Source organism: Canis aureus, chromosome 3, assembly GCF_053574225.1.
Source record: "Canis aureus isolate CA01 chromosome 3, VMU_Caureus_v.1.0, whole genome shotgun sequence".
NCBI lineage: Eukaryota > Metazoa > Chordata > Mammalia > Carnivora > Canidae > Canis > Canis aureus.
Window position 1 is genome coordinate 36,180,396 of NC_135613.1, and position 12,571 is coordinate 36,192,966.

Below are 12,571 nucleotides of genomic sequence, written 5' to 3' on the forward strand. Positions count from 1 at the left end.
GGGAACAGAGTGATATAGAGGGAATTGGTGTAAAATGAGGACAGAGACATAAAGGGGAGCCAGATTATATAGGGTATTATAGGCCATTGTAAGAACTTTGGCTTTTACTCTGAGCAAGATGGGAAGTCATTAGAAAGTTTTGGTCAGCCCAAAACTAGTGTATTGGAGGAGAATACTCCTCAGCGGTAGCTCCACCTTCAGCCCAGGGCATGACCCTGGAGACCCAGGATCAAATCCCATGTCAGGCTCCCTGCATGGATCCTGCTTCTCCCTCTCTCTGCCTGTGTCTCTGCCACTCTCTCTATGTGTGTCTTATGAATAAGTAAATAAAAAAATCTTTAAAAAAAAAAAAGAAAAAAAAAGTTTTGGTCAGAAGTATGATAGGACCTGACTTCTCTTGAAGCAGGGAAACCAATTAGGAGTCAATTGTAGTACTCTGGGTAAAAGAGTTGGTGGCTTAGAATAGAGCATAGTCTGGAGGGTGTTGAGAAGTAAGCATCTTCTGTATATACTTTTGAGGTAGGGTAAACAACATTTACTTAGAGATAAGATGTAGGTTGTGAGAAGAGAGAAGGAAGTGATTGACTCCAAGGTTATCTGGCTTGGGCAAATAAAAGAATGGAGTTGCTATTAAGTGAAATGGAGAAGTTTATAGGAGGAACCTAGAGGTGTGGAGTGTTGCAGGGTGGGTATCAATTTGCTTTTGGTTTTATGGTGTTGAGATGCTTATTAGACATCTAAGTAGAGAGATAAATAGGCTATTAAATATGTGACTCCAAAGTTAAGGGGACAGGTGTGAGGTAGACATTTGGAAGTCATCAGCATATAGATGGTAGTTAAGATATTTAAAGTCCCAAGACTGAATGAAATCACCAAGGATGTGAGTAAAGGTAAACAAGAAATCCAAGGATTGATCTCTAGGGCACTATGATGTTAAGATGTCCAAGATGAAGAGGAACCAGCAAAGGAGAATGAAAATGAATAGTTATGAGGTTAAAGGAAAACCAGGAGGATATTCACTTGAAGCCAAGTGAAGAACATACTTGAAGAGAGATTATTAACTGTCCCTTATTCTGCTGAATATTGAGTAAGATGTGACTGAGAATTGATCCGTTAGGTTTGGCAAGGTGAGAGGTTGCTGGTGTCTTTGGAAAGGACCAGTTTATTGTAATGGTGAAGGCAAAATCTTGTTTTGAGGGACTTAGAGAATTTGAGATGAAAGAGAAGGACGCCTGGGTGGCTCAGTACTTGAGCATTTGCCTTTGGCTCGGGGTGTGATCCCAGGGTCCTGGGATTGAGTCCCACATCAGGCTCCCTGCAGGGAGCCTGCTTCTCCCTCTGCCTATGTCTCTACCTCTCTCTATGTCTCTCATGACTAAATAAATAAAATCTTAAAAAAAAAAAAAAGATGAGGCAGAGTTAGTAGCAATACACAATTCAGGAATTTTATTTAAAGGCAAGGAGAGAGAAATAGGAGTGGTAATGAGAGGGAATGTGGGTCTAAACAGGGTTTGTTTTTTAAGATGTAAGATATTCTAGAATGTACACAAAAGGGGATGATTTGGTCAAGATGGAGAGACTGATATGGGAGAAAGAGGAGCTAATTGTAGAAACCAAATCCTTTAGTAGGTCTGGGGAAGGAATCCAGTGCATAATTGGAAGAGTTAGTCTTTGATAGTATATTACCATGGAGTGAGTGGCTGTGTGGTGCAAGAGGAGGAAGTCAAGGAGATTAAGACACCATGTATTCAACAGATCATCCATGTGGATATTATGTACAAAGTGGGGGGGGAAGACATTAAGTTGGAATGAGAGGGAGTGAGCAGAGTTAGATCGACGACTTAAACAAAAAAAAGGTTAAAGTCGTGTAATTGGTGTATAAGTCGTGTATTGGGTGTGTAATCTGATGAGCTGCACTTTAGAGACTGTGGAGTTTTTGAGGAAGGAGGTTTTGAGTGAGGATTTCCTTTAGATCCTAATATATTATTAGACTATGCAAATTGGCCAAGTTTTAAAATTTCCTCATGAATTAATAAATCGAGGATCTGATCAGCAATGGCTACTAATTTTTCAAAAAAGAGATTATATGCCTTTACCTGGAGGTATGCAGCACCATCTAGTCTTTCAAAGGAAAATAAAAATCAAAATGAAATCTGATCTAATCTCCAGATCTAACAGGGTGCTATAGATTGTGCATTATGTTGCCATAAAAGCCGGATCAGCCAAATGAGACCATGGAATCTTCTGCAGGACAAGCCAACCAACTTCTTCAACAAAACAAAGCAAGAAAAAAAAAAAAAAAACAGAGATAGAAGAGCAGCCTATAAATTAAAAGAAAGATAAGAGATATATTAATCAATTGCAATGTATGGATTATAATTGAACCCTAATTTAACCAAAATATTAAAACCAGAAAAGCATTATAAATTGATCAGGAAACCTGATTGGATATTTGATGACATTCATGATTTGTCAAATTTTGGCATGATGATAGTATTGCATGAGTATATGCACATCCATTTTTTAAGCTGTTATGTTTTAGAGATACATACAGATGTATTTACGAAGAAATGAAAGCCAAATTCAGTGTGAATTGATTGTAAACATACACTTTTATCAAGCTGATAACCAAGGCATATTAATAATGTTATATTCTAGAATGTTAGAGAAGATACTAATTTATTCTGTATATCCATGCATAAATATGGCATGATCAACCTAACAAAAATAGGCAAAAAGATAAGAGTGAGCATTTCATGAGAAACGTGTTTGGTGTTTGCAGGAGTTGAAGAATTTATGAATCCACAAACTTTCTAAAGATTTAGCATTGCCAAAATCATTTTGGAAAATAGTTGGCATTATCTCTTATAATCAGACATTCACGTGAACTGTATGACTCAGCAGTTCCACTCACAGGTGTATATCAAAGAGAAAATCTTGCCATGTGCAAGAATGTTTACAGCAGCGTTATTTATAATAGCAAAATTGAGAAGACAACCTCTAGTGATCAACTCAATGAATAAATAGCCTCTCCATTAACAGGAGAGTAGATCAATAAATACAATGAAATGTTATACAATGGTCACATCAAATAACTAGCAAACACAACAATGTGGATCAATCTCAATAAAACAGGTCCCAAAATACTACAAGTAGCCTGATACTCTTTATTTTTATTTTTTATTTTTTTAAAGGTTTATTTATTTTAGAGAAAGAGAGAGGGTGTGCAAGTAGGAGGAGGCACAGAGGAGAGGGAGAGAAAGAATCCTTAAGCAGATTCCTTAATGGAAGGAGTGGGCCCAACATGGACTCTATCCCAGGACCCTGAGATCATAACCTGAGCTGAAATCCAGTCAGATGCTTAACTAACTGAGCCACCCAGGCACCCCACCTGATACCGCCCTTTTTAAAAAAGATTTTTATTTATTTATTCATGAGAGACTCAGAGAGAGAGAGGCAGAGACACAGGCAGAGGGAGAAGTAGGCTCCCTACTGGGAGCCTGATGCAGAACTCAATTCCAGGACCCGGGATCATGCCCTGAGCCAAAGGCAGAGGCTCAACCACTGAGCCACCCAGGTGCTCCCACCCCCCCTTTTTTTTTTTTAATTGCTGATATCTTTTTCTAAAGCTAAGAGCAATTAAATTAAAATATGCATAAGAATATTAATTTTTAGCCTTGAAGACAGTGGGATGCACACATATATATGTATAAAAGAGAAAGCAGGAGATGCAGGAGTAGGATTCAGAATGATGGCTAATTTGGCTGAGGGGAAATGGTGGGAAGTGGAAGATGACTCTGGAGTTAGATGGGAAGGTATTGTTGAAGTCCTAGGCTTTTTGTTTGGGTGATGGGTTTGTAGGTGCTTATTATAGTGTTAAAAATAGTAATTAAATAAAAATAAGCCACTCAAAGACCAGTAATGACAGGTGCCATGAACCAAGGATAATGACTACATTTCTTTGTTAATGGATTTCTAAATAAAAATATTATTCTGTATATGTAGCTATATAGATAGGATTAAAAATCTCTATAGATATAAGCATCAAAAAATTATACTCATGAATATTAATTTTTGTCTAACTTTGGAAAGATTTTTTCCTGAGTTCTATATGCTATTTAAATGAATATTGCCTAAAGATGCATTTAACTTAGCTGGAGAATGCTTGAAGTTTTTGTGGATATTAACATTTTTTTTTTTGCTTAATTAGGAATACTTTTTTCTGAAAAGTTTTCCTAAAGCACGTTAATTTACTTTTCTGTTGTATTAAGAAATGTATGAATTCCATGATTGAATTTCTTATAGTGCTTCAATGTGATTATTATTTTGGAAGGCACAAAAATTTGGCTTTCTTGGCTAGACTTAAGAACATAATCCTGGAATTGGCTTTTTTCCCTAAGTCCCAATATGAAGCTCGCTCTTTAGAGTTTTTTTCTTTTAAAAATCGTGTTTACTTTTTCTTAGCCTCATTCTGTTTAATTGAAATTTTAGTCTTTGAATTTTTGTTGTAATACTGCCATAATTTCTGTTTCAAATTATTATAGTTTTGGCTCCAAGCTGTTCACATTATTATTTTTTTTAAAGATTTTATTTATTTATTCATGAGAGACAGAGAGAGAGAGGCAGAGACACAGGCAGAGGGAGAAGCAGGCTCCATGCAGGGAGCCTGACATGGGACTCGATCCTGGGACTCCAGGATCATGCCCTGGACTGAAGGCAGGCGCTAAACTGCTGAACCACCCAGGGATCCCCGTTCACATTATTTAAGAGTGGTAATTTATATATTCAGATGCCTACTTTGTTACAGATACTTTGTTAGGTGTACACTCAATCATTGTATAATCACAAACTGAGGCACATGCTCTGAAGCTAAGGGACAAGCAAAAAGGACTGACCTGGACTTAGGGAGTGACCTTTATGGGGAGCTAGAAAGGATGACTAGGAGCTAAAGGGCCGAGTACAGGTCAGGTATGAGATTCAGATTAGCAGAAACTGCTTATACAAAGATGCTGTGGCAGATGGAAGTGCAGCACAACGAATGAATGAATGAAAGAAAGAAATAGTGCACTGCAATGGTGAGAATCAAAGAGGAGACAATAGACACAGGTGGGGGCCTGATTCACTCAGGACCTAAGAGCAGTGGGAACCCCCTGAAGATTTTCAATTAGGAGACTACTGAAGAAACAGACTCATGCTTTGAAAAGAATACTTGTCTAATGTGTGTCTTTCTTAATAGACTGTAGGCTCCACCAGTAGAAACAGGAGCTGTTGATCTTACCAAGTGCAGTACATTAGGTTTTCAACAAAGAGTAAATAGCACACTGTAAGTGCTCAGTGGTTGTGGTTTTCATTGCTCTAGATTGGCCTTTGATGTGGACAGTGGCCACTGTGGAGTTAGAGGTTTCATGAAATAGTTCAATTTAACAATATCCACTTAAGACCTGTGATATACTTGGAAGAATCAGCAGCTAAATTTATTAGAATTTCATCACTTTTTCTCCTATGCCCCAAAGATGTAACAAAGCAGAAAAGTGATGGAGAATTCTGTTAACAAATCAGATTAGCCTACGTTGAGGCAATAGGTGCTCCAGCTTTGTACTATTCATTTTTTCTATTAGAGTTTAGTGCCTGGTAAGATTGCTTTTATAGAATCATTTCTTCTGGAGTTCTCAGGTGAAATTCCCTTCTTATAGTTCATCTGAAGTAATTTCAACCTTATTTCTCAGTTATATTAGTTTATTTTATATAACGTGGGTTACCTTGTCATTTTTCACCCCAAAGACTAAAAAGATTGCTATTAGAAATCTATCTCCTGGAACTCTATAATCATTTTCACACTATAGCTTTAATATTTTACTTTTTTCAAAAAAAGTAAAAAATGCATGATGTATCTTTTTTAAAAATGTATAGTATGTAGTTATATCACCAACAACCTGGCCATTTTTTCTTTTCTCTTTAATAATAACCAGAACCACCATGTAGCACATACTTGCTTTTTTGCACATTAATAAAAGGTACCTCTTCTGGGTAGACTGATTAACCAGAAGGGCCTCCTGCTTCTGATGCTTTCTAACAGGTGGCATCTGTGCCGCTTTTCAGCTCCTGCTTGTGCCTTAACTGCGTGCCTGTAAGCCATGTAAAAACTGCGCAGCTATACTTCATGTCCTTAAATAGTGACTCAGTGTAAGTTAGATATTGCTTACAATCAACCAGATTATAGATAATCCTTTATAAACAAACTATTTTGAGAAGTCACTTGTTCATTTATGTGTGTTAAATATAACCTCCAATTAAAACATTAATAATTGTATTTAACTTGTTTTCAGAACTTTGGTAAAATTGGGTATGTGGGGTGAAGCTGTCTTTTAAGAAAAATTTTTTCTTTTTTCTATTTCTTTTTCAAATAGAACTAAGATTCTTATTTTTCAATGGCCTCAGCTTTGAGTGCCTAGAGGTAGATTAAAAAAATAAACACACATTCATCTATCCATCTGCTTAATTTTTTACGATGGAATTTTCTTTTTTTAAGATTTATTTATTTGAGAGAGAGAATGAGAGAGAGCACAAGGGGGGGGGATGCAGAAGGAGAGAGAGTAGAGTCTTAAGCAGACTCCACACTGAGCATGGAACCTGATGTGGGGCTCCATCTCAGGACCCTGAAATTATGACCTGGGCTGAAACCAGGTATTGGTCACGTCACCTAACTGCAACCCAGGGGCCCCGTTATGGAATGTTTTTAATGTATATGAAAGTCAAGTGATGAGGCCTCATGAATCTGTTGTTTGGCTTCAGCAGTTGCCAGTGTATTGTTTATCTGTTTCTTCCCACTTCTCCTGTCCCAAATTTTATGTTTTTTTTTAACAATTTATTTTTTTAAAGATTTTATTCATTTATTTGTTTGTTTGTTTATTTATTTGAGAGAAACAGCAACAGAAATAGTGAGGAGGAGAGGGAGAAGCAGGCTCTTCACTGAGCTGGGAGCATGATGGGGATCTGATCCCAGGTCTCTGAGATCATGACCTGAGCTGAAGGCAGACACTTAACTGACTGAGCCACGCAGATGCCCCCCTAAATAGTATATAGACTCTTTTTAAATTTTAGAACACAAGCACATTTCATTATCACCCCTAAAAAATTTAAAGTAATTAATAATATTGTCAACTATCCAGTCAGTATTTAGACTTTAATAATTTTTAAAAGATTTTATTTATTCATGAGAGAGAGAGAAAGAGAAAGAGAGGCAGAGACACAGGCAGAGAGAGAAGCAGGCTCCATGCAGGGAGCCCAACGTGGGACTCAATCCCTGGTCTCCAGGATCAGGCCCTGGGCTGAAGGTGGCGCTAAACCACTGAGCCACCCGGGCTGCCCCATAAATGGTTTTTATAGTTGGTTTGTTGGAGTCAGAATCAAAATAAGTCTTGGGGCACCTGGATGGCTCAGTTGGTTAAGCGTCCAACTCGGTTTTCCCTCAGATCGTGATCTCTAGGTCATGAGAGCAAGCCCCCTGTTGGGCTCTTGCTTAGCATGGAATCTGCTTGAGATTTTCTTGTTCCCTCTCCCTCTGCCTCTCCTTCCAGAGCACATGCACTCTCCCTCTCTCTCTGTATAATAAATAAATCTTTTAAAAATTTCAGAACAAATCTCTACATTATAATAGATCAGTATGTCTCTTGATTTACTATTAATCTATAGGTTCATCTTTCCTTTTCTCACATTATATTTGTGAAGAAAAGGTCATTTGTCCACTTTCTGCATTTTGCTGATTATATCTCTTGTGGTATCATTTAACATTAACGATATTTTTAACTTGTATTTAAATATGATACCTGATTTCCATAGAGTGTAAAAAAATTGTTTAAATGGAGAAATGAATCCTTAGTTCTTGAAGAATGAAGAATTTCAAAGAATTTGTCGACATGAAAGGGAGAATCTGAAAAGTCCATAAGCCTCAGAAAGCAGAGAATTTTGTAAAGCTATCTTTATAGCTCTATGATTGTTTTGATAACATAATTTGTTGCCATCTTAAAATACTGTAAAATGTTGGAATATAAAATTGTAGCAATAATATACTAGCTTGATTTTTTTTAAAACTAACTTTTTAAATCTTTTTCATTTACAAAAAAGATACCAGGTGATCAGCACTCCAACAGATTTTTTTATGGTTATGGAATATGTGTCTGGTGGTGAATTATTTGACTACATCTGTAAACATGGACGGGTGAGTAACTTACTGTCTAGTACACACAGTAAGACCCTAAGCTAAAAACAAAGCAAAACAAAAGGATAGTAGGAAATAGCAAACCACAAAGTTTCTTCTAAGTCAGAGTTGTTTCTGTAATGAAACCCAACTAAAGATACAGAATATTAGACATAGTTTCTTTCTTAAAAAATATACCTTTTGAGGGGTATCTGTTAGGTTCAGTTGGTGAAGCATGTGACCCTTGATCTTGGGGTTATAAGTTTGAGCCCTACTTTAGGTGTTGTAGATATTGCTTAAAAATAAAATCTTAAAAAGAAATACACATTTTGGGGTACCTCCATGGCTCATTCAGTTAAGCATCTGCTTTTAGCTCAGGTAATAATCCTGGGGTCCCAGCATGGAGCCCTGCATCAGGTTCCTTGCTCAGTTGGGAGACTGTTTCTCCTTCTCCCTCTGCTACTCCCTTTGCTCCTGCTCTCTTGCTCTGTCTCTCAAGTAAATAAAATCTTTTTTTTTTTTTTAAGATTTTATTTATTTTTTCATGAGAGACACACAAGAGAGAAAGGCAGAGACACAGGCAAAGGGAGAAGCAGGCCCCATGCAGGGAGCCCGATGCAGGACTCGATCCCTGGTCTCCAGGATCACACCCTGGGCCAAAGGTGGCGCTAAACTGCTGAGCCACCTGGGCTGCCTTCAAGTAAATAACATCTTAAAAAAAAAAAAAATACACCTTTCAAAATACTGATTTTAGGGAACATGTCCCACTTAATTGCCAACATGATTTTCAGAGTGAAAAATCTGTTCCATAACATTATGTTGAAGCTTCAATGATTTCCATTTTGTAGCACTTTCACATGAGTTCTTATCATTATGTTTTACTTGTTGATTGCCTAAAACATTGTGCACAGTGAGTAATATTAATTGAAAATTAAATCTAATTGATTAGCAGCAAAGAAGAGCCTTGTTGATTGACACGTTGAGCTCTAATGCAAGTTTTTGGTTTATCTGATTTGTTGAGGATTCTAACCTAATTCTAATTAGCTTGCTCAGTTACATTTGGGCTGTTGTGAAACTAAAACTCTTGCTCTATGTCCCAAATATTCTTAGTGTAGCTTCTATTATATGTGCTAGGTTGAAGAGGTGGAAGCAAGGCGACTCTTTCAGCAGATTCTGTCAGCTGTGGATTACTGTCATAGGCATATGGTGGTTCATCGAGACCTGAAACCAGAGAATGTGCTGTTGGATGCTCACATGAATGCCAAGATAGCTGATTTTGGTATGTAACTCCATGATTGTTCAGAAATGTACGAGTTGCCTTTTCAAGTGGGTCAGTAGCAACTGTTAAAGAACCATGAACTTGCAGTTTCAACTTTATAAATCCTGTACCATGAAAAGGGATTAGTGGCACAGTCTCCATGTTAGCTTGTTCTTGTTCTATTCATTTAAGCACATTGTTTAAAATGCACATTCTTCTAGAGAAGTTTAGCGGGCCAGATTCTAGGTAAATCCATTTACTCTGCATTTCCTCCTGAAGGAAAACTTAACTTTTTTTTTTTTTTGTGGAGATTACAAACTCCTTTAAAAATCTAATGAAAATATGGGCACTTTCCTTGATGAATGCATTAAAGAGAGGTACGTGAAAATTTGCATGCAGTTTTGAAGACTTACAGTCTTTTTGACTTGGTCAAGGGTGAGTGTTGGTGGATTTTAGGGTAAAATCTAATCGTTTGCTAAAAAGAATAGGAGTTTTTGTCAGGAGTAAAACCAAAAACAAAATGTAAATTTAATGCACCTAACACTTTCTAGAGTAAATATATCTGGAAAGAGTACCACAGTAGGATGTTTGGCGGAAGGATTAGGAAGTGAGAGATTATAGAAGGAGCCATAGGGCAGCCCCAGTGGCGCAGCGGTTTAGCACCGCCTGCGGCCCAGGGCGTGATCCTGGAGACCTGGGATCGAGTCCCACGTTGGGCTCCCTGCATGGTGCCTGCTTCTCCCTCTGCCTGTGTCTCTGCCTTTCTCTCTAGCTGTGTCTCTATGAATAAATAAATAAAATCTTAAAAAAAAAAAAAAAAAGAAAGAGCCATGGAAAGGTGCCAGAGTTCAGCATTGCTTATTTAAAGTTTCTGTCTATACCTTGACTTTAAAAACTATATTTCTCTTCCTTCTCTAAATCGCAAAACTCCCTAGTATGGTAGTTTAACTAGAATTTTGGTTCTGCAGATTATTTTTTCTATGTTGAATTAAAGCTTTCCAAATTAAAAACTTTTGGAAATCTTTTTTTTTTTTTTTTTTAAGATTTTATTTATTCATGAGAGACACAGATAGAGGCAGAGACACAGGCAGGGGGGAGAAGCAGGCTCCATGTGGGGAGCCCGATGTGGGACTCGATCCCGGGTCTCCAGGATCCACCTGAGCCAAAGGCAGATGCTTAACCACTGAGCCACCCTGGCACCCCACTTTTGGAAATCATTATAAACTGGAGCCTTTCTGATTTCTACTTAGAGATTTTTAAAAAAGATTTTATTCATTTACTCATAAGAGAGAGAGAGAGAGGCATAGGCAGGAGAGGGGGGCGGGGGCAGAGACATAGGGAAAGAGAGAAGCAGGCTCCATGCAGGGAGCCTGATGTGGGACTTGATCCTGGGACTCCAGGATCATGGGCCAAAGGCAGGTGCTCAACCCCTGAGCCACCCAGGCATCCGAGGGATTTTTTTTTAAAAAAGGGTTTGAAAGCATAGGATAAAAAGTAATGGTCTCTATTTCATTCTTTCAGCTGTAGGAATGGGTAAATAATATTTTGATGCTTTTATGTTTGGAAAACTTCATATAATTTAGAATAACCTCATATATATCAAGTGAATCAACATTTTAAAAAAAGATTATTTTAGAGCATAAGGGAGGGGAAGGGCAGAAGGAGAAGGAGAGAGAGAGAATCCCAAGCAGACTCCACGTGGAGCCCAACATCAGACTCAATCCCACAACCCCAAGATCATGACCTACACCGAAACCAAGAGTTGGATGCTCAACCGACACCCATGGGCCCCAAGTGAATTAACATTTTTATTTAGAAAAGGGATTTAATTCCAATCATACATGATATGCTATATCTTTTTTTGTCAGGTCAGGATGTAAGCACTCTGAAATGGTCTTTTTCTAGTCTCAGGTGCTTTCTACTGCTTTTTAAAAATAATTATAAAATAATATATTTAGAACTTTGAGGAATTGACTTTTTTTTTCCATGCATTTATCTATATCTACTTTTTAAAACATCTAGCACAAAGTAAATATTGCTCTCATTTTCAGGTTTGTCTAATATGATGTCAGATGGTGAATTTCTGAGAACTAGTTGTGGATCTCCGAATTATGCAGCACCCGAAGTCATCTCGGGCAGGTAATAATAGATTCATGCAGAGTAAGCTGTTTATAATCTTTTATTCAGTCTAATTACATTTAATTAAAATATATTCTGTTCAGAGAATGAGATTGTTAACACAATAGGAACAAATTGTCCCTTTAATTTTTCCATTGTTGAAGAGAGAATAGTTATATTAAACAATTTTTTAAACATTTGGTTTAGATTTTGTTATGTATATTTAAGGAGTTCTTCCATAAAAAAAAATGTACTGAAACCAATCTTGATTTTTTTTCATTTTGGAAAAGTACAAATAAGAAAGCATTTGTTAAATTCAAGCTAGAGTCATCATTTACTTACCAGACACAGTCCTTAAATAATAATTTACATATTTTTTTATAAAGTACTATATAGAGTATTACTTTGATTTGTCTTTAGAACAATGAGGTTTTTCAGAGATAGTATTGTCTTTTCATGTAATTCATTGTATAAGTAGAGGCTGGAACTTACTCACCGGTATAAAAAATGTTTATAAAGATGGCAGTGGTAAACAGGAGCTTTTCAGTGACCAGTGTCTGATTTAGAAAATTAACAATTTTCTGAGAGAAAATGAAGAAAAGGCATTATTGCAATGAGCACGTATAGGAGTTTTGGACAAGTACAAGCAAATGATGTAAATGATAGACAGCAATTTTTTTGAAATGGATTATATTCTTTTAATTGGAATTGTAGAGATTCACTTTGTTATCTGAGACCGAAGTTTGAGTTTGTCAGTGGGGTATCAGGGACATTTTAAAACTGCAGAAAGGTGAGAGAAAAAAAGAATAATATTCAAGGCATAGGGTCATGTGGAACAAAGCTAATCTTAGTCCCATGAGCTAACCTAACAAGTGATTAAAATGAAAGTCATACTCAGGATAATGTGATACAAGACAAATACTTTCAAAGAGATTGCTCTAGTACTAGTTAGGCACTGTAATGTTTGAAATACTCTTTGAAATAGGCATGTAAGGCAT

General features: G+C 37.0%; 1 protein-coding gene across 4 annotated transcripts in view; it reads left to right on the forward strand.

Annotated features, from left to right (window-relative positions):
* PRKAA2 (protein kinase AMP-activated catalytic subunit alpha 2) overlaps positions 1–12,571 on the forward strand; it is a 69,361-nt gene that overhangs the window by 35,067 nt on the left and 21,723 nt on the right. For all 4 annotated transcript variants that reach the window (XR_013376321.1, XM_077891919.1, XM_077891921.1 and 1 more), the window contains 3 exons: positions 8,125–8,218; positions 9,332–9,476; positions 11,507–11,594. Coding sequence is in view for 3 of the 4 variants with exons in the window: in XM_077891919.1 (XP_077748045.1) it covers positions 8,125–8,218; positions 9,332–9,476; positions 11,507–11,594 (327 nt within the window). In the remaining variant the exon portion in view is untranslated. The remainder of the gene's footprint in view (positions 1–8,124; positions 8,219–9,331; positions 9,477–11,506; positions 11,595–12,571) is intronic.